This window comes from Mustela putorius, unplaced genomic scaffold (genome assembly GCF_011764305.1).
Source record: "Mustela putorius furo isolate JIRA1106 unplaced genomic scaffold, ASM1176430v1.1 tig00003834_pilon_pilon_pilon, whole genome shotgun sequence".
NCBI lineage: Eukaryota > Metazoa > Chordata > Mammalia > Carnivora > Mustelidae > Mustela > Mustela putorius.
Window position 1 is genome coordinate 19,396,257 of NW_025421987.1, and position 26,104 is coordinate 19,422,360.

At 33.2% G+C, this 26,104-nt stretch overlaps 1 protein-coding gene across 8 annotated transcripts in view; it reads left to right on the forward strand.

Annotated features, from left to right (window-relative positions):
* Nucleotides 1–26,104, forward strand: part of LOC101670340 (casein kinase 2 subunit alpha' interacting protein) — a 122,197-nt gene that overhangs the window by 95,026 nt on the left and 1,067 nt on the right. For 7 of the 8 annotated variants that reach the window (XM_013048670.2, XM_045088238.1, XM_045088237.1 and 4 more), the window contains one exon: nt 20,096–24,121. In XM_013048670.2, coding sequence (XP_012904124.1) covers nt 20,375–22,528 — 2,154 coding nt within the window. In that variant the 5' untranslated portion in view covers nt 20,096–20,374 and the 3' untranslated portion in view covers nt 22,529–24,121. Of the gene's footprint in view, nt 1–20,095; nt 24,122–26,104 lie in introns of those variants that run through there. The other variant, XM_013048678.2, reaches the window with a different exon arrangement.

Here is a 26,104-nt window from a genome sequence, read left to right on the forward strand (position 1 = left end):
ATGAAAGGTTAATCGGTTATTCTGCACTGAAATGCTGGATTAAATGAAATTTAAAGTCAAGATCATTAAGGGAGATTCCAAAATAGAGAGGTCGAGTGACATACCAGCAGGATAACTTTAGGATTCAGAGAAGCTGATATGAATTGAAAAAGGGTATAAATGACCTTTTTTTTTTTTTTCCTTAAAAAACATCTTTTGATCCAAAAAGCACTTCTGGCCACATTTCATAGTCAAACTGATGGTTGAGTTATATCATGTTAACAAAATGGCTTTTTCATTAAACATAATCCTCTCATGAAATTTAAACAAAAACTAAATTTAATTATAAAATACAAAAATGTACAAACTTTTAAAAGGAAAGAAATACTACATAAGTTCACAATTAAAATAATTAAAACAACATTGGCCTGTTTGAAGCTGATGAACTCTATCTCCTGCAAATGCTATCTGATCATTCAGGAAGAAGGAAAATCCTCGTATGGTCCTGACAACCCATGAATTTTGAGGTGTCAGTTTGCTGGGTAGTTACCTATTGCACTGCAGCAACAAGAAAACAAACAAACTAGAGTTCTTGGTGTACCATCAGTATTTAAAATTTGGGAGCAAATCTGTTTGTAATTGTGTCTGTTTCTAGAATTTTTAATACAAAAGCATGAGTAACACTGTCTTCCAGTCAAAATTCTTAGTGTTTATGATCAGGAAAAAACTCTAGATTGTAATGAAGTCCAATGTGCTTAAAAGTAAAACTTTAGTCCTTATTTATTTGAAATCTACTGTTCGGTTTAATAAATGTAATAATTAGAGTAAAAAATGATTGGTGCCTTTTTATTATCAGGCCATAAATATTCTCTTTCAAAATTGTAAGTAAATGCCAAGTTTAGTTTTTTCATACTAGTTTAATTTTCCATTTTTCTATTTGGTGTCTAAGTAATATAATGTTAATGGCAGCACAGTCTCTGCCTGCTATCTGTCTATCTCTTCCAAGATTACAGCCCACTTTGAGGGACCTAAGAATTTATCTCATTGGAGGACCATTAACAGAGAACAAATTGAAATCCCATTAATGATCTTGCTCAATTAATGGCAGATGTTTCAGAATTCATGGCATACTGCCCTCAGTTAAATAGAAGCTACTATATTTCAAGTTCAACTGGAGTTTAGCAGGAACTAGAAAATTGTGCAATACCTTCATGATTATGGGCCAAGAAGGAATTCTTCAATCATAATATTATTATAAAACTGTTCTTAAACACCTTTAATCTTATTCATATTGTATACAGACTTTATATTATATTAGCAAAATTATAAATTTTCAGTTTCTTCTAAGTCAAAATAATTTCCTGATACCAGAAATCCTGAAGTGTTTTAAGAATCTTAACATAAAAACAAAATCAAGTTCAATTATTATTATAAAGAATTGATTTATTATTTATCTTAGATGAGTGTTAAAAATGGGTTACCACCATTATTTGCTTCTTTAATAATGTTTTTAAAAAACATTTAACAGTTATTAAGTCCTTACTGTTTTCTAGGTCCTGAGCTAAATATGTTGACTTTCACTTATCGTCATAACATTGACTTCCCTATTAATCTTCTTAGATTACAAAGGTGAAATCTAGAAAGGAATTTGTAAAGAATAAGAAAAGTATTCAAAACACTCAGTGAGGAGCGCATGGGTGGCTCAGTGAGTTAAGCTTCTGCCTTTGGGTCAGGTCATGATCCCTGTGTCCTGGGATTGGGTCCCCACAGTGGGCTCTCTGCTCAGCGGGGAGCCTGCTTCCCTTTCTTTTTCTCTGCCTGCCTCTCTGCCTACTTGTGATCTCTGTCTGTCAAATAAATGGATAAAATCTTTAAAAAAAACCAAAAAACAAAAACAAAAAAACCCACAAAAAACACTCAGTGAATGGCAGAGCCTATTTCAAACCCAGATCTAACTAATTTCTGTATTCATGTTCTTATTGATTCTGGCATAGCATTTCTCTCTCTACTTCACAGCTAGAGTTTCAGCAATTGTCTAGAATAATTTCTACTGTAAATCTATAAACTTACCAGATTCTCTCAAAGATGTATTTATTGTCAATTTCTCTGAAACTTTTACCAGCTTCTCCCAGCTACTAGTTTACATAAAATGATGTCCATACATCCACATTCCTTTGTATTGCCCCAGACTCCCATCTCACAACTCCCATAACCCTCATTTCTTCCTCCACCTGCCTCAAATCATTTCATATTCTCTAAGCAGTGTTCGTGCTTTCCCTCTTGCTCTGACTTCCTCTCCAGTGTTCTGGCCTTTGAAATTGTGCCCCTTTCAAGGCTTTGTACAAATATGGCATCTATCCCATGGAATCTTTTCTAATAGCCACCCTCTCTATCCTCTTCCAGTTTCTAAGAATTTTACATGTCCCACTTTTCTTTGACTTTCTTTCCACTGAAACCACTATTACTGTGTATCTGTTGAGTAACATGATGTTTTACCAATAAATTGAATACAGACACTTTGGAACTGTGCCCCTGTGTTTCTACACTGATTTATTATTTTTTAAAATTTATTTTGAGGTCTATAGAATACACTTAGAGTTCAAAAATAATTTGGTAGCACACATTGTTCTGTAATAGTTCTTATATTTTTTACAGGTTGATTTAAGTACTTTTACAAAGCAGAGTTAGCACTACCAATAATTGCATGTGCACCAGGATCTAGTGCTTAAAAAATTTTAGTTTAGGGTGAGATGAGAAACTTTAAAACTAAAGACTGACCTCTAGTTTACATTAAGTTGAGTGGCCTAATGATTTGTTTTCCAAACTGGGACAGTTTGGAGAGATAACAGGGTAACTATGATTTAGGGTAGTGTTGGGAAGTCCTGGTTTCATTAACTAGCTAGATGATCTTAAGAAGTCATTTAGTCTCCTTGAGTTCAGTTTCCTCATCCATAGATGACACGTTTGGAGTAAACAGTTGAGACTTCTTCTATCTCTAAAATTTGTGAAAGGTATAAAATACATTTTATGCCATAAAATGTATAGCAGTATTGCAAATTTAGTATATTGTTAATAGTTTACCACATTTTGGATTTCAAATTCAGGGAAATGGGAATGCAGGAAATGTAGTGACAAAGAGCCCTTTCAGTAAAATGATAAAATTTGGAAAACTATTAGTTAGAGTAAGGATCAGATACTTTTCAGATAAGCTCGAAGAGTTCAGTGGTGATAAAAATGGAATAGTTAGTAACACAAAATAGATTAATACAGCTACTAAACATAATCTTCAGGTTTCAAAAAGGAGTTGTGTGGGAGAGGCTTTTGAAAAGTCTAGAACTCTGGCAGATAAGACATGGGAACTGCTTTGGGAATATGTGTATGGCAGTAGGCATAAGGAAGGTGTATACATCTGTTTGGGAAAGGGTAAACTGCATTAAATATTTTAGATCTTTCTGGATAATGGACTTCAAGCATTCTAGTAAAATATATTCTAAAAATGTGTTTGATCCAATTTAAATATTAGCATTTGATTTAATTTTGAATTTTTGTTGTTGTTGCTTTATGTACAAACTAAAAATCCGCTCTAAGGTGACTTTAGAGATGTGTGGTCTGTTTTTAATACCATATACTCTAATGTCTAGAAGTTGCCTGCTATTCTGAAGTCACCTAGAGATTATCTCAGCATCTTTATGTAACATTTTTATATAGTCATCCTGTTACCTCATCTCAAATGCCAGGAAATAGCCTGACCAGATGCTGATAAAAATATTACATTCTGTTTTAATGCCACTATTTGAATTTCAAAAAAGAGGAAATGATCCTTAATTGTAGATTCAGTTGTTATTTGCAGGTGCAAAAGGGAACTTTGGCTGCCTCATTTAATAACTTGTTCCAAGAGTTCAAAGGTGAATTAAGAGGATAGTACAATTTAATATATGCCCAGTTTAACTAGGTGTTGCCTAGAGAAGTTTATGAGTCCGTTAGGGAAGAGCAGTATGTTATATTAGCAAAAGGAACTTCTGTTAACTAATCACACAGTATCAGAAAGGTGTAAACCCGTTTTTCTTTCGGAAGATATCTCTGCTTAATTTTTTTATCTATTGCTGAGAAACTGATTAAAGTTTGTTGTTATTGATAGTTTGGGTTTGTAAGACTTAGATGTGTCTGAAACTTGCCTAATTTACATTTCCACTTAAATAATTTAACTTCTGCAGAGTGATATATTTTATTACTGTGGGAAAAACAATAAGGAAACTTGGGGATTAAATGGAATTTATTTCTTGGTTTCCTACATTAACTGATTTGGGGGTTATTTCTTCCTTCATCTGTCATACCAGAAAAAATAAACAATTAAAAATTTTCATGGTGCATTTCCATGATTGATTATAAGCTGGGTTAAATCCTTATATAGTAGGAGTGTTTTCTTGTCAATTCTTTAGTTTCAATAATATGATATTTTGTTGAACATTCCTATACATTTTAAAAGTCTGATATAAATTAGAATATAATCTTTTAGATGGAGAAACACAATTTTACTCCCTAATTAAATAGAATTGTCTTATACTTAGTGAAGTTATCATGTTACATCTAGATAAAATAGCTTTGATTTAGATGTAGGTTCTTCTTTTTCTGTGTTGTGAACTAATTATCTGTATGTGGACTTTATATTTTCATCCAAATGTATGCTTCAGGTACACCAATCAGAATGAAATGCTGGTATGCAACTATGTTTTTACCTAGGAATTTTCTACAACCAGAGTTTAGCTTCTTGTTTATCATCTTTATAAAATATAGTGATGTCAGTTTTAAAAAGACCATCTTAAAAGTAGGAACAAGGCTTAGTAGGCAAACCCTTTTTTTTAAAAAATAATTTGTGAGGTTTTAAAAAATTATATAGTTTTTGGGAAAATTTAAAAATTAAATAGCTAGACAGAAAAATGAACACCAGAATTGGAAGGTCGAAACCCATATATCTCTTATACACTTGCCATGGTAGATTAAGATATACATATCTCCTATTTATAGGAGATACACATTATGTGCATGCATGTGCATGTGCATACAGACACACTCAGATCCTGTTAATTTGCATTTGGCTTCTGAGATCTTTTGAGTATTCACACACACATACAGTGTTTTATTTCCTTATAATTATATAACTAATGGAAACAACATGGGTTCCCATAGGCAAGAACACCCAAATGCAAATCAACTGTAATAGCTTATAGGAGTTATTTACATAACTATATAATGAGGCAGTGGGAATTATTTTATAATAATAAAAATGACAAGTTATTAATCATATATACTTCACGAGACATTTTATATGAGATAATCACTACTATTTTCTTTATTTTACAGATGAGAAAACTAAGACTTAGAGAATTTAGATAATTTATCCAAGATTATAGAGCTAGAAAACAACACGGTTGCAACTATAATTTTGGTATACTTGACCTAGACTTAAAAAAAAAAATCATTGAAATATAGTTGACATACAATATTATGTTAGTTTCAGGGGTACATCATACTGATTCTGCAATCTATATATTAACTCAGTGCTCACCATAATAAATATACTCACCATTTAAGACCATGTATTATTACAGTATCATTGACTACATTCCCTATGCTGTACTTTTCACTCCTGTGACAATTTCTCTTATAGTTGAAAGTTTGTACCTCTTAATCCCCTTCATCTCTTTTGTCCATCCCCCTGGCTACCTTCCTTGTGGCAACCACTAATTTATTCTTTGTATTTAAGTCTATTTGTTTTCCATTTGTTTGTTTTGTTTTTAGACCCCACATATTAGTGAAATCATATGGTGTGTGTTTGTGACAACATGGATACATCTAGTATTATATTGAGTGACCATGATTTTTTAAAATTGTCTTATCAAAAATATAAAAATTGTTTTAACCCTGTTACATAATCTTTTTCCTGATTACTGTGAGTTCTTTAAAAGTCTTATTATATTTCTTCATACAGAGAAATCTGGGTACAATCAATAATCATATATTATGATTAGTTAATTAAGAATTGAGATTCTTTTTGCTGCAATTTTTAAAATAATATAAACAAACTTATAGTCTAATCTAATTGCTTTCATAAGCAATCCTTCAACTTGGTATGAAAAGATAAAGAAATACGTAAAAATTTGCTTTTTAAAAAATACGCTAAAATACTAATTGCACACTTAAATCCATCCTAAAGAAGTTGTAAAAATAATGAGTGATTTTTAAAATTTAATAATTTGTAATGCTTTTTGTTTCTCATACACATTCAATACTGTGGCTAGTTATAGGAGTTAAAAATATTCTATTCAGTGCAAGAGGATTTGTAAACATACTGTTTATATTAAATGTCTGCTGTTTGGCACTGTTGTTCAATATAAACATCTGGATTTTACCTCAAATGCTTAAAATTGTTGACATAGCAATTTTTGATAGTATTATAAGTGAGGAAGCATATAAAAACAATAAGTTTGATGGGAAATAGAAGAAGGGTTTAGAAAGAGGAGTTAGGAAAAATGAGTGCAAATTGAGAAAAGAGGTGCATAGATGTGGGTCAGAGGAAAAGGTCAAGAAGATGAAGAGAAAAGTCTTGGAAGGTATGTACAGAATGACTGAAAACAGATGTTGGCAGCAGTCAAGGGAGAGGCAGAGAGAGGAGACCATGATTCTGAAGGTTATTTATCTTTTAAAGATAGAGAAACAGAAATCAAATGCCTCTATATGCAGAGAGAAAGACAGAAAGTATATTTTTTTACCCACCTTTGAAGAGAACAATCATAAGGTCAACTCTAGTGTGTGATGCGCAGGGCCAGGGCACTATTCTTCACAAAAAGGGAGTTAATATGGTCTGAAAAGGGTTGTTGTAGAGTAGTAAAAGAGTTAATGCATATACCAAGAACTGAGCAAACGCAGTCTGTTATTAATTTCACCATAATCATTTAGATATTACTTCATTTGCCACTCTCCAGTTTTCTATGAATAGAAATATTTGGGAAATAAAGGAATAGAAAAATAGTAAAGGAGTAGTGGAATCATCTTGACCTGAGATATTTGTGATATCAAAGGTCTAAATAGAAATTATCATATTTCTGTTTATACTTTCAGGATAATGTTTTAGGAAAAATATATAACAAAAATTGTTTTGTAGTGTCACAGTGATTTCAAGAGAAAATATTGCAGCATCAATTCTTCCTATAGGAAGAATTTTAAAATTTGTATATTTTATTTTATTTTTTAAGATTTTATTTATTTATTTGACAGACAGTGATCACACTTAGGCAGAGAGGCAGGCAGAGAGAGAGAGAGAGAAGGAAGCAGGCTCCTTGCTAAGCAGAGAGCCCGATGTGTGGCTCCATCCCAGGACCCTGGGATCATGACCTGAGCTGAAGGCAGAGGCTTGAAACCACTGAGCCACCCAGGTGCCCCCAAATTTGTATATTTTAAAACAAGATATTAACTTAGTAAATAAGTGAATGAAAAGTTGATTTATATTTGTTTATAATGAGTTTGTTTTCCTCTGGGATTATTTGAAGAAATACTGAAAAAAGAGCAGCACTGGAACTCAGACAAGAATATTTTAATCATAAAATCAAGGGCATAAAAGAATTAGATTCATTTTTAAATGGAGAACATTTTTTTAAAGATTTTTATTTATTTATTTATTTATTTATTTGAGAGAGAGAGCCAGAGAGAGAGAGAACATGAAAGAAGTTAGCAGGAGAGCAGACTCCCTGAGCAGGGAGCCCAATGTGGGGCTCCATCCCGGGACTCCAGGATCATGACCTGAGCCAAAGGCAGTCGCTTAACCAACTGAGCCACCCAGACATCCTAAATGGAGAAACTTTTTAAAAATGATCTAAACTAGTGAATATTTAGGTGAAGACATTAATAGTAGTTTATTTCAAAAAGTTCTATAAGCTTATTTTCCAATAAGGAAAAGGTTATACAGTGCTTATATGCAGTAAATTACAGAGTATTAAATGTTACCTGTCATCATGACTATATTTTGATATGTTGTCATGATGAGAAAACTAATCTCTCGAATTTAGGAAAGATTAAATTGCTAGTTATTTGCCAAATATGATATTTTAAAATATCCTATTTCATTCTTATCTTAAAATGGTTAGCATTAAGGTATTGTCAAATATATGAAGATATAGAAATGTTATGTATATGCATTAACTAGTTTAATGCATTTGAAACAAAATCTGCATTACTGAAATCTAATCACTTTAGATTCATACAGCAAGGGTGTTCTATTAAGTGAAAAACACAAATCAAGCAATATGAAGGCAATGTATAACCTACCAAATTTTCCATTGGGGGCTATGTCCTTGATTTTATAAGGAAAATATCTTGAATTAGACATGCAATGTAATCAACAGGTCTCTTAATGTGTCGTGGTTTTCCATAAAGTCCTTCTCTTTGTTTGCACAGCTGCTTTCTAAGAGACCTATATATCACATTTCCCTTATGATATTGTCACTGCTGTTTTAAACCTCGTGACCATTTCCAGGAAGAAAGTTGCGTGCATAAATGTTTGATTTTATGAAAACTTGACCCATTGTTTCATTATCATTGATATCATTTGAATTTTTTGTATAGGCAAGATGTTTGGATTGTCTAATATAATATTAAACTGTGGCTACATTAAAAAAGAAATGTTTATGTAAATTTTAGCCCACAGAATATAGTGTATTCCAACATGTAGTCCCATTTAATCATTTTGTTAGAAATATTATGTTATAGGGCAGTTGATTTACAGATGATTTATTGGCTTTGAAGAGATATCTCAAATCCTCGATCTCAAAGGCTATATTGGTTTTAAAAATAAAATTGATAGGTCAGTAATGCCATGAACTTAATACCAAATTACACAATTGATTTTTTAAAACAGATACCCTTCTAATAAAACATACTGATGTCAATAAACTTTGTATTAGCAACAAGTAGCCAATTAGCAAGACGCTGTTCTACTTGGTTCCTGCTAGAGAGTTAATAGTCTGAATATTCATGTTTATCTTAACGGTCTCACTTTTCATTTGATTATTTCCCCTGCTCATCAGTCACCCCCAGGATAAGAGGTATATTTTTTAGAACTACATACAGGACCCCTCTTCATCTGCTTCCATCCTCATATTTCCAGGAGTGCCGCAGTGAATTTCTCACTGTCCCTGTATGTTTTAAGTTCTTTCATAATTTTGTGCCTTTTCATAAGATGACCTTCCCTTGATTATCAATGGTGAAATGATTTTTCAAAAATCCAATTCGTATGTCTCTTCTTCTTTGAAGCCTTACTGGACTTCTCATCTGATAGAGAAGTCCATGCATCTCTTAAGAACATGATTATGAAAGTGTAAAACATTCTTGATTTGGCAACACACAAACACACAAATACACATGCTTCTGTTACTTGAAAATAACATGGAAAGAACCTCAAAACCTTTAAATTGTGCTTTTATGTTAAATAACTTGATGATCTTCATAATTAATTTGATATCATAAGGCATCCCTATTTACTTTAGTGTTCAAATCTTGTGGATTTGTTGTACACACTAACTTTGTTGGAATTTCTGTTTATGTTCTCACACATGTCATGAGTAAAAATTTTTATATAAATCTTGAATGAAATTATCATATTGGGTGGATCAGAGACAATATAAATTTTTTATAGCAGACAGTGTAAGAGAAATATTTGCAGTATTTGTGATAAAAGTAGACATTATAATACATAATACATTATACATATAAATATACTAATTATAAATTGTTATAATGTACAATAAAAATATATAAAGAACCCTTATACTCAATAACACAAAGATGAATACACTGAATCATGGGTAAATAAAGGGACCATGGACTTAACAACAAAATAATATAGTCAAAATTTAGCTGATATTTAAAATATGGATATTAAAACAAGTGGCCATGGAACAAAGGCCAGCAAATAGAAAAATATCTTATATGTTCTGGAGCCAGAGTTTATGAAATAGCTAAATGTCACTTATCTATTACTGATGGGAATGTATTTTTATTTATTTTTACAAATTTCCTGGGGGAATATTTAGCAAAATATTTTAAAGTCTGAAAATACAAAATTTTATCCTAAACTACTAGTTCTAGAAAATAGTCTAAAAGCAGAGATGTAAAAAAATATTGGTTAAGATAATGATCTTCAAAGCCTCACTTTTAAATAATGGAAATACAATGATACTTATGGACATGAATTAAGATTGTATTTGAGAAAAATCTTTAAAGACATGAAAATATCTATTATTTCACTAACCAAAAAAGAAAATGATAAGCACCTCATATTTGTATAAAAATGCTGGTATATAGAAACACTGGAATGATATACACATAATAACTCTGGATAATGGGATTATGTATTATTTTTATTGATCATATTCTCAAGTTTTCAATGACAAATACATATTACACTTCTCATTAGAATATTTAAATGATTAATTTTCCTGAAATTAAACAATCACAAGCAGAAAAATTAATGGACTTTTACAAAGCAAATTTTGTAAAATGTGTCTAGAATGGGCTGATTTAGCTCTTTACATACCAAGTCCATGGTTCTTGAACTTGTCTAGGAGAGAATAGAGAAGATAGACAGCATTGAATACAGCTGCATAGCGATGGATAGATTTCTGCAGAATTCATGGCAGGGTTGCTTGAAGTCCACTCCACTAACAACTCCCTGTATTTGGGTGACAACTTGATTGCAGGTGGAAAAGGCAGAATTTTCTCAATGCTCTTACTTTGAATAGAGAATTATAGAGCTCTTTCTGGAAATGGCAGCCTAGGAATTATAATTTTTCTGTCCATAGGACATAGTCCTCTCAGTATTACTTTTTCCTCACAAAGAATGTAAATAGTATATAGCCTACAAGATTATCTAGCATGAGAGTAGCTCAAGTTTCTTTTCTAAGAATCATTGAAAGAGCCATATTTTTAGTTTTTATGCAACTTCTCCTGGGGACAGGCACATATATAATCAGGAATATATATATAGATGACAATGCATGTATATGCAGGTATAATAACATTCAGAGAATGAGAGCTGAATGTCTGAGCTCAACAAAGTAGAAATGTCAGGTATTCATGTCAAGTATTCATGTCAGGCTAGAGATAAGCCTAGGATTGCAGAGGTTTCTTCTGAAGTCTGCATACCTGAGCCAGTGCATCTTATGCATTTGGCTCCCAAAAGAGGATTATCCTCTTAGAATGATCAATGACTAGCACATTAAGAATTAACTTCCAAGAAATTCTCTAAATTCAGATCTTTGAATTGTAAAAATAATATAGGCCCAAGGGTATTTTAGGTGTTGAGTTTGGCAGGCAGGAGACTATTTGGTTTAAGCAAACCAAACCTTAAAATGATAGTAGGTTACTCCAGACTAAAATTTAAAAGAAAAAAAATTAGATATTGCATATTCTGGCTATTAACTCAATGTGACATTGCTGGAAAATTAATCTATATATACAATAAGAATGCTGGATATAAAATGCTAAACCAGTCTTCACCAATTTTTAAGGCATCTGTGCATTTATATTTTTGTTGTATGGGTTTCTTAGAGGCCTCTGATTTCTTTTGAAGAAGGCTTTCTTTGGAGGATGCACCTATGTCTATTTTGATGGTTTACTGAGAACACAAAGCATTTACCTCATTGTACTGTCTTTTATCAGAGGTCTTAACATTTGAGATGCTAAATGAGGTTGGTTTACGAGACTCCCTTTGTTTTACACTAGGGTTTTTTTTTTCCCCCTACTGATTTGTAATAATTTTGCTGTTAAATTCTCAACTGAGGATGGGACTCCTGAAATTAGTAGTAGTATGTGGAACTACTACAAATTATTGATTCATTCATCTGCTGATGGACATGAGATTATTTTCAGTTTTGGACTATTAAATTAAAGCTGCAGTGAATGTATCTCTGCAAGTCTTTGTATGGGTGTGTGCTTTCTTTTCTCTTGGGTAAATACTAGGAGTGGAGTGGCTGGATTATAAGATGCGTGTGTTATTTAGCTTTCTAAGAAATGGTCAACCTATTTTCCAAACTTCTTGGGCTATTTTAAATTCTCACCAATAGTGCATCAGAGTTCTATTTCTTCCACATTCTTGTCAACACTTAGTAGGAGAACATTAAAAAATTTTAGCAGCTCTAATAGGTATTTAGTCATATCTCTTGTGGTTTCAAATTGCATTTCCTAATGATTAATGATGTTGAGTGTCTTTTCTTGTGTTTATTTCCCATTTGTATATCATCTTTGGAGAGCTGTCCAAATATTTTGCCCATTTTTTTAATTGGATCACTTACATTGTTATTGTATTTTGAGAGTTATCTATATACTCTTGATAACATGTCCTTTTTCAGATACATGGTTTGCACATATTTTCCCTAAGTTTATAATTTATCTATTCATTTTCCCAAAAGTAGCTTATGAAGAGTAGAAACTTTTAATTTTGGTGAAGTTCAACTTATTCATTTGTCTTTTATTGGTTGTGCTTTTGGTGTCACATCTAAAAATTTATACCCAGTTCAAAGTCACAAAGATTTTCTCTATTTTCTTTAAGAATTTTGTAGATTTAGGTATTATGTTAGATCTGTAATGCCATTATAAATTGATTTTTGTATATAATTTGAGTTATGGGTCAAACTTCACATTTTTTGGTAGATGTATATCCAGTGATTACAGCATCATTTGAAAGGACTATTCTCCACTGAATTGTTTTTGCACATTCTAAAAAAAAAAAAACATCAGCTGTCCATAAATGTGTGGGTGTAATTCTGAATTCCTATTTTGTTCCATTGATTTACTTGAGTTCCTTTATGCCCAAAAAGGACATTTTGACTGTTGTTGCCTTTTTTTTTTTTTTTTTAAGATTTATCTATTTATATGAGAGCAGGGGGGAGGAGCAAGTGGAGAGGAAGAAAGACTCTTAAGCAGACTGCCTACCCAATGCAGAGCCCAGGCACTCAGGAATCTATCTCATGACCCTGAGATCATGACCTGTGCCAAAATCAAGAGTTAGATGCTTAACCAACCAATCCACCCAGGGGCCCCAGCTATTGTTCTTTAATAAGTCTTGATGTCAGGTAATGTTGGTCTTCCAATTTTATTTTTTCAAAGCTGTTCTATTTTAGCTCCTTTGCATTCTGACTCTTCACTGAGATTTTTCTAATGTTAACATGTTACACAACCATTGTGTATTTGTCAAAACAAAGACATTCTCTTTAAATATAAAAAAAAAGACATTAACATTGGTAAAATACTATTATATACAAATACTAAACTACAGATTTAGTAAAATTTCATGGATTTTTCCATTAATGTCTTTTCACTGATCTAATCCAAGATACCACACTGCATTTAGTCGTTATGCTTAGATTTTTTTCCAGTCTGTGACAGCTTCTCTATTGCTACTTGCTTTTTGTGACTGATACTTTTATGGAGTAGTGGTGAAATATTTTATAGAATTTTTCTTAATTTGGGCCTGTTTGACATTTTCTCATGATTAAGATTGGGTTCATGGATTTGGGGGAAAGTATTACCCTTTTTATATGTTGTTGGATTTGACTTGTTAGAACTTTGGGATTTATGCATCTATCTAAGGAGATAGGTCTTTAAGTTTGTATGTTTTAATCTAGTAATGCTTTTGTTTGTTTTTTTGGTATCAAGATAATACTTGATTCATAGGAAGAGTTATGAAGAAATTCTTCCATTTTACATTTCTAGGAGATTATGTGCAGAACTGGTATTGTTTCTTCCTTAAATATTTGGTACAATACACCAATGAAGCCATCAGAGTCTGGGTTTTCTTTGTGGAAAGGTTGTTTTTGTTTTTGTTTTTGTTTTTGGGGGAGCAACAGAGGCGGAGGGAGAGAGAATCCCAAGCAAGCTCTACAACCAGCATGGAACCTGACACAGCACTCAATTTCACGACGCTGTGATCATGACCTGAGCCAAAATCAAGAGTCTGGTGCATAACCAAATGAGCCACCCAGGTTCCCCTCTGTGTGGGAAGGTTTTACACTCAAATTCAATTTATTTCATAGGTATGGAGATCTGTAGGTTTTTTTTTTTTTCTTTAAAGATTTCATTTATTTATTTGAGAGAGTGACAGAGCAGAAGCAGGGAGCGATGCAGAGAGAGAGGGAGAAGCAGAAGTAGGCTCCTCTCTCAGTGAGGAGCCTAATGTGGAAGTGATCACAGGACCCTAAGATCATGGCCTGAGCAGAAGGCAGCTGCTTAACTGATTGACCCACCTAGACACAACCAAAGATCTGTAGGTTGCTTTTTTTGTTGTTGTTAAGATTTTTATTTATTTATTTGACACAGAGAAAGAGAGAAAGAGAGGGGAAACACAAGCAGGGGGAGTGGGAGAGGGAGAAACAGACTTCCCATTGAGCAGAGAGTCCAATATGGGGCTCAATCCTAGCACCCTGGGATCATAATCTGAGCCGAAGACAGACTCTTAATGGACTGAGCCACCCAGGCACCCCAGATCTGTAATTGTTTAAATTTATTTTTGAGCAAGTTTTGGCAGTTTGTGTCTTTCAAGAAATATGTCTCTTTCATCTGAGTTGTCTAATATATTGGTGTAATATTAATGGTTACACCTTACTTTTTAATACCTATAGAGTTGGTAGTGATACCACGTCTTTCATTCCTGGTATTTTTATTTTTCTCTTCCTCTTTGTTTTCTTCTGGACATGTCTGACTAAATGTTTTCAGTTTTATTGATCTCAATCAGATTTTGGCATCTTTGATTTTCTGGTTTCTGTATTATTAATTTCCCTTCTAATTCTATCATTTTTTTATGCTTCATTTTGGCTTAGTATGCTATTTTTCTCCTTGCTTAATAAGCAACCCAGTGTCCTTGGTTTGAGTTTTCTTCTTTTCTAATACAGATATTTAATGCTACAGATATCTCCCCCCTCCTAAGTTAAGCGTTAATAGCATCCTACACATTTTTATACATTCTAGTTCTATTTTCATTTATTGCAAAATAATTCCTTTCTTTTTGTCTTTGATCAATGGGTTCTTTAGAAGTGTATTATTTATAATGTTTGATTACATTTTCAAATATTTTTGTTACTGATTTATAATTAATTTCATTGTAAAATCCAAGAACATGCTATGTATAATTCAAACCCATTTGAATTTATTGAAATTTGTTGTATGGCCTATAATGTTTTGGTGACTATATCATGTACACTTGAGAAGAATGTTTTTGGAGTGAAATGTTCTCAATTAGGTCAAGTTAATTGACAGTGTTTTTTAAATCTTAAGTACAAAATTTTACTGATTTCCTGCTTATTTCTATCCATTAATGAAAAACTTACTGCAATTTCCAATTATAATTTTTCTGCTTATTAGAAATATGTTTTGAAAAAGGAAGTAGAATGAAAGCAAGGAACATTTATGCATTGCAAAAAGAATTGAAAGATACAAAAGAAGCAGACACAGTAAATTGTTGGACTTCTTTGACTACTAGGCATGAGAAAATTAATATAGAAAGTATCTATGATGATTATATAACCTGCCAAATGTTGATATTTAGTAAAATTCTTGATTCATATACATTGACTTAGTAAAGTAATTTCACTGAACTTTCTGAATTTTAATATATTACTGATTCTATCAGGTTTTCTTTAGTCTAAATTGGGTTTTTAATCACACAATATGCATAGGGAGATAATTTGTCTTTTCAATAGTTATATTTCCTTTTTTGTCTGTTTTCTTCATTATTACATTGGCCAGACCTTCCCAAACAATATTAAATCATAATAGTGACTACATGATGGATATGCTTGTCTATTATCAGCCTATGGTAGGATTAGCTCATATTTCAATATCAACTGAATGACTTCATTTTACTTTCGGATAGAGGTTTGTTTTCACTAAACAACTAGTTTTTTTCCTAGTAATTTACTGAATTTTATGAGGAGTGAATTAGGAGTGAGTTAGATTTTATAAAGTGACTTTTTTTGAGCATCTATTAAGATTTATTCTGAATTACGAACATGACAAATGATAGTTTACTAATAAATCTTTACATTGCCAGAATAAGATCAAGTAGTGATAGATGATTATTATTTTATTATAGTGTTAAATGTTTTATTCTATTTAGGAATTTTACATATGAAACGAGTATCATTCTATTATTTTTCTTTTAACTTTGAACTATTTTTGTCATGGTTTAATATCAGAATCCTGTACAGCAGTTTCATAGAACAAATTTAGACTATTTCTATTTATCATATTCTGAAAAGGCTTGTATAAGTTTGAAAGAACTCATCTATTAAAAGAATTTGGGCACAAAGACTATATATGTGGGTTTATTTTTTTCTTAAGTGGTATTCATTTTCTTCTGTAGTTATAGCTTCACTCAACTTTCCACCATTTCATGAGTACTTTTAATATTTATATGCTTTAGCAAAACACATTCTTTGAAATGGGAGTGCCATTTGTGAATGTCTTGAAGTGGAAAATATTCAGAAATGTTAGTTTTCTCTGTTTCTTGTCTTAAATAGAGTTTTGTTAGTTCCATTTGTTTTGAATTTCTTTATTCCTCTACATATGATAGTAGGATTTCCACATTACATTCTTCTTTTTCTTTTTTTTCAAGTTTTCATTACATCTGTGTGCCAGATCTTGGTTCATTCTTTAATGCTTCACCTTTCAGTGCAATTTTGTTTCAGATGTGTCTTTTCATATTAACATCAAGTTATGTATTTTTTAACTTTCTATTGAAGTTAAGAAACATACAAAAATACACATAGTGTAAGTGTTAGAGCTCAATTATCACAAAATGAGTTCACCCATGCAATCATCTTCCAGGTCAGGAAACAGAATATTACCACCACCCTAGAAGTTTTTGTTTCCTCCTAATCTGTACCTCCTCAAGTATTAGTTTGACTTTTAAGATCATAGTTAGTATGACCTTATTTTGTATTTTCTTTTGTAAAATTATGTAGTATTTTTTATGCATATTATTACTTTCATTCAACATTGTGTATGTGAGATGCATCCATGTAGTTGCATGGTGCTAGACTTTTGTTAGGTTCATTATTGTTTGGTATTTCATTATATGACTATATCATAAATTATTTATATATTCTGCTATTAATTGACAGTTAATTTGAGTTTGGAGATATTATGGATAATGTTCCACTGAACATCCTAGAGCAATGTATTTGGTGCAAATATTCATTTATTGCATGCTTGTTGGATTATACCTCAGAGCAAAATATAGTAAATGTGTGTGTGTGTAATGTGCTAATTAATTTACATAGTCATTAATTCTTGGCTTTGTCTGTTTTTATTTTATTTTGTTTTATTCACATCCTAATAATATATTATAATATCTCTGTTTTTTAAATATGCATTTCATGGGTTTCTAATGGGCTAAGCTTCTTTTCATATATGTGTTAGCATATGGATATCCTCATTTGTGAAGTGCTTGCCCATGTATTTTTCCATGATGCCAAATGCATTTTTTTCTAAGCAACATGCAGAGGTTATATATGTAATATTTCCATGATAATATCCATATCTGTATTTTTTCAGATTATGTTTTGTAAATATGTTTTCACATTCTTAGAACTGCCTTTACTCCTTATAAATATGGTGTATTTTGGTGACTGGGAGTTCTTGGTTTTAATTTATCAATTTTTAGTGCTTACTAGATACTATCTAAGAAATTTTCGCCTTCCTCAAGGTCATGAAGTTATTCTATATTACCATCCAGAAGCTTGTTAGGGTGTCAGACAGTACATAGTGGAGTGTACCATTTTCTCATCTTCAAAAAATTGGTGTTGAATCACATCACACAAAATCCAGCAATCACAAGTAACTTCAGTGCTTATTATGCATGCATTCATCAACAAAATGAAAGAATTTCCTGGGTGAGCAGCAGTTGTGTTTCACCAGCAAGAATTTCTTTTCAAACGTTTGGAAGATGAGATGGAAGAGAGGGAGTGAGGTCAGGAGGGCAAGATATAAACATTAATTATATATTTGTCTAAATGAGAAATGCCTACAGTATAAACTGAAATAGGGGCATTGGATAAGAAAAGGTAAATTCAGATATGAAAGAGGTAAACTCAGCCAGTATTGGTATCTAAATGGTTTTAGAGGTTGAAGCTCTCCAGGATGATTTCAAAGATTCCAAATTAGATAATTAGACTTTAGGCACTGAGATAAAAGATACAGAAAAAGATTTCTCTAGAAGGAGAAATAACTTTATTGAGTTTTATGCATTTTATATTTGAATTGTCTTTGAGACTTTGGGATAGAGAAGTCTGATGATTAGTTGGGAATACAATTTTGAAGCTGAAGAGAAAACCAGCACTAGAGACAAAAGATTAGAAACTCATGGGTGTGTAAATAATTTTCTTGGTACTTGGAAAATTTCACAAAGACTGACTCAAAACTTGAAAACAAATGAATTATCATATCGATAAGATATATTTTTAAATGGAGTAAATATGTGAAAATATACCTTGACATAAGGGAAGAACTTCTAGTAATAATAGAATTGATAGTTAACAAATTGGATAAGTTGACATATATGAACAATAAATTTGTCCATCAGAAATTGGATTGGTAAGTCACAAAAGCATTTGGAAGGGTCATGAAACCAAAACTGATAGCTCCCATCCTTCAAGAGCCTTTGGACCAATGCCTTAATTGGCAGATCCAAGGTCTGTTGCAGTCACTTCCAGTTTTTTGTCATATGATGTGTCTTAGCCTAAAAACCAGAAGAATAGACCCCTGTCCATGAAAATGCACTAAAATAATGTCATCTTATATTATGCGGTTTTATTGGGGGGGGGGTAGATTTTTATTTACTTATTTGAGAGAGGGAGAGTGAGAAAGGAGTGAGGACAAAGGGAGAAACAGACTCCTTGCTGAGCAGGAAGCCTGATGTGGGGCTCAATCCCAGGACCCTGGGTTTATGACCTGAGCCAAAGGAAGACATTTAACCAACTGAGCCACCCAGGTGCCCCAAATGTGTTGTCTTTTAAAAAACAGCACATCTATCTTTTCTGAGCTTGCACCTTGGGCCAGCTATATGTTTCTGTTTTTTGTGAGGCTTCTTTCTATAGTCCATTTTTAAATCCTAAACATAACTAGTGAGATCGCATAGGAATAAAATAAAAAAGAGAAGAGAATGGGTGATATAACACTGAGGACTACATTGAGGTGAGAGGAAAATAAAATAATTTACTGAAGGCGTAGAGAGAAATGAGAGAGTGAATAGAGAGACCCAGAATAGAAAGAATGACCAAAGACATTAGTTTTAAAAGGTAGTAGTCACAGTTTCAAAAGCTATATTGGTGAGAAGAATTGGTGACAAGAACAAGAATAAAAGTATGCAATAGACTTTCAATGAGAATTATGGACTTTTGGAAATAAGCTAAAAATAATGATAGGGTACTTGTGATCTCTCTGTCGGGTAAATAAATAAAAATCAAAAAAAAAAAATAATGATAGGTAACTGAATCTAAATTGAAAACCAACATTTCAGAAGAACTTCCTTTTCACTTTCCTCTAATATTCTCTTATTTCCTGCAACAAACTTACCATAGTTTTTTGTTTGTTTGTCTTTCTGTTTGTTTTACTAAAGCTGGTATTAAGAGTACCAGAAATGGCTATCACCTTTTATTATATCCTGGGAAATTGTATTTAGTTAGTTTTTAGCTCAATCAATTAAATATTTATCTATTTCACAGATAAATGGGGTTTAGAAAGCTGGATTCAAAAGTTACACACAGGGGTACCTGAGTGGCTTGGTTAAGCATCTTACTTCAGCTCAGGTCATGATCCCAGGATCCTGAGATTGAGCCCCATGTTGGGCTTCCTGAACAGGGAGTCTGCTTCTCCGCCTGCTCATGCTCTCTCACTTACACACTCTCTCTTTCAAATAAATAAATAAAATTTAAAAAATAAAGTTACACACAGAGTAAATGGCTTGGATTTTACATAAAGCCCATGCCTTAATCACTATAAAAAATTGTTTGAGAAAATTAATATCCTTATCAGCATCTCTTCTGAAATCTCTTCATTATTTTATTAACAGGCATTATTTCCTCAAGAGAAAAATAAAATACCTCTAGGAAATGAAAGAGAAGATAGCAGAGAATCTCTAATGGTCATAATTTTTCCAACCTCATCTATATCTGAATTTTGATATACTCTATGATATTTGGCAATTAACAGTGAGGAAACAAGATAGAAGGAAGAAACTACCAAGGACTATTTATTTTAAAATATTCATTGTCCAATGAATCCATCTAAAAGACTTTCAAATATCCTACAAGCCAGCTGCTTTCAAAAAGACCTCTATCAGTAGCACAAGATGATACCATTGGCATGTTATGATCAACACTTTGTGCCTTTAGAACACTCTTACCAACTGGCCACAACCAATTCATTAACACATCAGTACACAGGTGAAAAACTAAATCAATCTAATAACCAGCCTGTGGTCAGACTGCAGTCCCATAGTAATCATCTTGCAGCACCTCCAGTTAGCTCTAAGCAGATGGCACAGAGCTTCTCATTATTGTCATCTGTCAAGTCTCAGGACACAATTTCACAGGGCTTCAATAACAAGGCTCTGAAAGCACCAGTATCCCAACCCAAATGTCAGGCCACCCCTTCACTAGACCTCCACCAGAGAACTTCACTGTGGCCTAATCGGAGAGCCCTGAGCTCACCTGTGATACATCATAAACCTGAGACAACATCTTCACTTGAACTTAATAAAACATCTTCATCTTTGGAGTCCACCCAAACAAATCTGAGCTCACAATCACCCCTCCCCAAACCTCAGACTTCATCTTCACCAGACTTTTGCCAGACATCATCTTCACAGAAGTCTAATCAGGGAGTCTCAAGTTCATCATTATTTCCCTCCAAACATCAAGATACACCTTCCCTAGACATCCTCTGGACATCATCATCTTTGGGATCTAATCAAAGAGTGCTTAGCCCAACATTACCGCAATCCAGGCCTCAGAAAGCATCTTCATTGGATAGCCTTTGGACATCTTTGTTAGAGCGCAATCAAAGATCTTTGAGCTCACCATCACTCAACTCTACACCTCAAATAAATGTCTTGCTTCAGTCTTCAAGTTCATCGAAATCCAATCAAATGGCTCTGAACTCACCGTTACCTGACTCAAGATATCAGACAGCACCTACACTGAATTCTAGTTCCTGTGTTCTGAGTTTACCACTGTCCCACTCAAAACCAAGGAAATCACCTCCAGCACATTCTGTCCGCCAGGCTCAGAGTTTGCCATTGTTCTCACTCAAATCTCAGACAGTGCTTACACTTAATCAGGACTTTAGGACCTTGAGCTCACCAGTTTGTCACTCCAAGTTTCAGAGCACTTTGTCACCAAATGACAAACAGAAAGCCACAGATTTATCTTCATCCCATTCTAAACCAAATGTCTTAGGTCCGTCATTATCAAGCTCCAAACACTTTATCAGAAATATAGCTGCTTCAACATTGGGCTCCAGATTCCAAAGTAAAAACAGCTTTGATTTTTGTGCAAAGACAGAATCAAATAAAGAAATTCCATGGAGTTTAAATTACATTTATCCTTGCATTGTTAAAGGTGGAACTGTGCCTGATGATGTCCTAAATAAAATTGTCAATTCTCTTTCCAAGACTAGAATCCAGAGGGATCTCTGTAGGCAGATTCTCTTTCGAAGGATGAGGGGAAGACCAAATCCTCATCCTGGTCCCCGTCTTTCATCAAATTATGTAGTTTGTTTAGCTTGTGCTTCCTGCATAAAATCTCAGTGTAACCATCTTACAGGAAGGAAGGATCCTCGAGGTGCAACGCTGTTTGTCATACCAACACCTGAACTTGGTTCTGAGGGAGAAACAGAAGTGAAATTAGTTTTTCTCCTTTCTCTACCAGAGACTTCTCTCTCATCTTGTCTCCCATCCCCTGTGAAAGAAAATCAGCCTGATGAAGCCCCTGAAGACAACCTTGAAGGAATGGAGAAGATACGTATTTTCTCTCCATCTGAACCTGAAATCACACAGGAGCTAAATAACAAATGGCCGACAGCAGGCCCTGAAAACAAAGTTGTAAGCCAACAACCCCAGGCTATTGACTGGCTGCTTTATGTTAAGAAAAGTAGTAATTTTCAGCCACAGTCCTCTTCCTCCTCTACATCCTCCTCCTCCTCTTCATCTTCTTCTTCCTCTTCCTCTTGCACTCCACCTTCCTTACTGCCTCCTTCCAAAGAGTCTACCACATCTACTCTCTCAGGTTGTGTATTCACTAAGGTACTTAGTTACCACCGGTTGCCTCCAGGGGTCTCCTGGCTTGAGTTTATATGTAGTAAAAATCACCAGCCACTTCCTGGAAAACCACAACAAAGTCAATCACAACCTCCCAAAACATGGCCTATGAGGAATAGCACCACAGTAAAAGGGTCAAAGGGGCCAAAGATACTGTTCAAAATTTTCCAGACAGTTTCAAAATGAGAGAAATATTGATTAAATTAACTTTTTGTTTCTTTGAAAGCAATTGACCTCTTAGTTCTTTGAAACTAGAGATTGATTTCCTATCATGCTTATTAAAATTCTTAGTAATAACCAAGTGTGACTGTATATTTTAGCTGATGAAACACCTAGTTAAGGGGAACTAATACTCTTAAGTCTATTTTCTAGTTAAATAATAGACTATGATCTCCTAGACAACAAAACTGAATCCCAGGTTTTTAACCAAAAGCCTGGCATATAGTAGCCATGTATAATCATTGATACATGAATTAATCATAATTGGCCATAAATCAGAAATACCTCATCTATCTTGTCCTGAACAGTATCTAGCTCATTGTTATTCTCATTCCTCATAAAACATGATAATGACAGTATCCTTAAGCCAATTCATGCTAACCTGTTTCCCTCTCTCTAAAGAAAATTCAGATTATGTTCAACAGGTAAGAATGTACATAGAGAGGAATTTTTTCTCTAGTTATATGAATCTCTTTCTACTTATGTGTTCCTAACGAAAATCCTTCTATGCTAAGATCCCACACTCTGAAATCCAGTGATTTATTCAACCTTAGTTAACAAATCTCAGCAGAGAACTAACTAGTACAAATAACTCTACCTGTCATCTGTGCCAGTATTTATAGGCTCTGTGCCAATATTTAAATTGTAGGCTCTAAAGTTACCCGTTCATCACTTCTATCTATACATCCAAAATGGGTTAATAAAAATGTTTAAAAAATGTTTTTGTTCCACTGGGTCTACTGGTAGTGGGAAGAGAAGGACTGTCTTATCTATTCACCTTAAGTGATCATCTCAAACCCCTAGGACTAGAATTAGTATCTCTTTCATGCACTGATGACTTAAAATTCTGTTCTACCAATATCTTTTGACTCTATACTGAATAGTTCCAACTGAATAATGCACAGGCATCTCAAACTCAACATGATGAAACCAGAATTATTATCTTTATATTTACAATTTGGAGCATTATATTTACAATCCTTTGCCCCTAGTGTTCCTGTTTCAATGAATGTACCACCATTCATCATGGAGGTATGTTTGACTTTTTTTTTTTTTTTTCATTGCCTGCCCCACTCTTAGGTCCATGAGTTCTATGGCCTTTCTTTTCCTAGAATCCAGCTTTTTTTTCTCCAACTCCAACCCTGCCCTAGTTGTGATCACAACTGTTTGTCACCTGGATTACTGCAATAACTCCTAAACGTGCATTTCTAACTTTTGAATACATTTGTAAGAAACAAATTTGGTAATGCCATTCCACTGCCTAGAATCCTTTCATCATTGCCCAGTGTTTTCTTGGCAAAGTCTAAATTTCTTTTATAATTGAACTATGGTAGCCTCTCAACACTTATTTCTTGTTCTTCTACATTTTCCTCCTGGATGCTACAGCTATACTAATTGCTTTGAAATGCACAGAATGTGTCAAGGTCTCTGTTATATCCTACACTTTTTTGTTTATCTTTTTATTCTAGTTCTTTTTTTCCCCCCATTATGTTAAGCATACTCTTTAATCCCCATCCCCAATTTCCTTCATTCCCCCAACTCACTCTTCTCTGGTAACTATCAGTTTGTTCTCAATAGTTAAGAGTCTGTTTCTTGGTTTGTCTCTGTCTTTCTATTTTTCTTTTCCTATAGTTATTTGTTTTGTATTTTAAATTCCACATATGAGTGAGATCATATGGTATTTGCCTTTCTCTCACTGACTTACTTCACTTAGCATTATACTCTCTAGCTCTATCTGTATTGTTGTAAATGGCAAGACCAATCTTTTTATGGCTGAATAATTTTCATTGCATATATATACCACATCTTCTTTATCCATTCATCTGTTGATGGGCATTTTGGGTGCTTCCATATTTTGCTATTGAAAATAGTGTTGCAGTAAACATAAGGGTGCATATCTTCCTTTGAATCAATATTTTTGTATTTTTTTAGGCAAATACCCAGTAGTTCAATTACTAGGTCATAGTATAGTTCAATTTTTAATTTTTTGAGGAACTTCCATACTGTTTTCTACAATGGCTGCACCAGTTTGCATTCCTACCAATAGTGCACAAGAATTCCCCTTTCTCCACATCTTTGCCGGCACTTGTTTCTTATGTTTTCTATTTTAGCCTTTCTGACAGGTGTGAGATGATCCATTGTAGTTTTAATTTGCATTTCTCTGATGATGAGTAATGTTGAGCATCTTTTCAGGTGTCTGTTGCCCACTTGTAGGTCTTCTTTGGAGAAATGTCTCTTCATGTCTTCTGCCCATTTTTCCACTGGATTGCTTTTTGGGTATTGAGTTGTATCAGATCTTTTATATTTTGGATACTAACCCTTTATCTGAAATGTCATTTGCAAATATTCTCTCCTATTCAGTAGGTTTCCTTTTAATTTTGTTGATTTTTTTTCACTCACTGTGTAGAAACTTTTTATTTTAATTTATTCACAATAGTTTATTTTTGCTTTAATTTTGCTGGCCTTACATCCTACACTTTTAAAAAGAAAATTTTGCTGTCCAGAAATACCTTCCCATCTATACATTTTTATCCTACAGGACTCTATTTAATATTGAAATCTCAGGAAAGCCTTTTCCTGATGCATTTATGAAGGGGTTAGTTGGCTCTCCTATTATTATAAAACTGTGTTAACTCTCTGTACTGCTCTTAACCCACTACAAAATAATCATTTTTGTCTGTTTTCACTTACTATACTGAAAACTCCCGCTATTTTTTTTTTTTTTAAACCTAGTCCTTGGCATAGAGTGCATGCCTTAAAACAGTGTTGATGTTGAATAATGCTGTTGAAGTTCTTCATCTTTTTTTAATTCTCTGAAATAAGTAACAGTTCATCAGTTTGCTTCTTTCCTGTAAGATTGAATTGTTCTTTGTACCTTTTGTCTTGGTGAGAACACACATAAAACTGTTATTGATGACAGCAGTCATCCTTGTCTTATTTCTTATGTTAACAGTGCTTCTTTCTAGTATTTCAGTATTAAATGTGATGTTGGTTGCTATATAGCTGGTCAGTGATGATGAGGAGAAACTTAGGTATGTGATAATGTGTTCATGGCCTTGTCCAACCCATTTAGAAGACACTTGACATGTGCTTTATTCATCCTGAACTTCTCTTTTGGTGACACACATCACTTTGTAATTACTTGTTTAATATGCTTTCCACTAGACTAAACTTCAGGAGTGGAGATCCTGTGTCAACCTTGTTTACCACTAACTCCTTAGGATGTGGTACCTGGAGCGTATTATATATTTAAAAAATATTTATGGAATTAAGTTAAACTAGGGAGTTCAACTGACTTTTCTTCAAATAATTTACATGTTTAATTTTGTAACTCTCAGCTTGTTTTCTAAACTTTATACCTTATTATAGTTTCTTTTTCTTTCCTTTTTTTTTCTTTTTAGGGCTATGATTTAGTTGCTTTTTACTTTTCTAATGTATTGGCAGTTATTTATCTTGTTCTTAATTATAACAATGTCTACTTTCAATATTTCTTCAAAAGAGTTCTTTAACCAGTATTTTCTAATTTGAACATAAAACCGCACC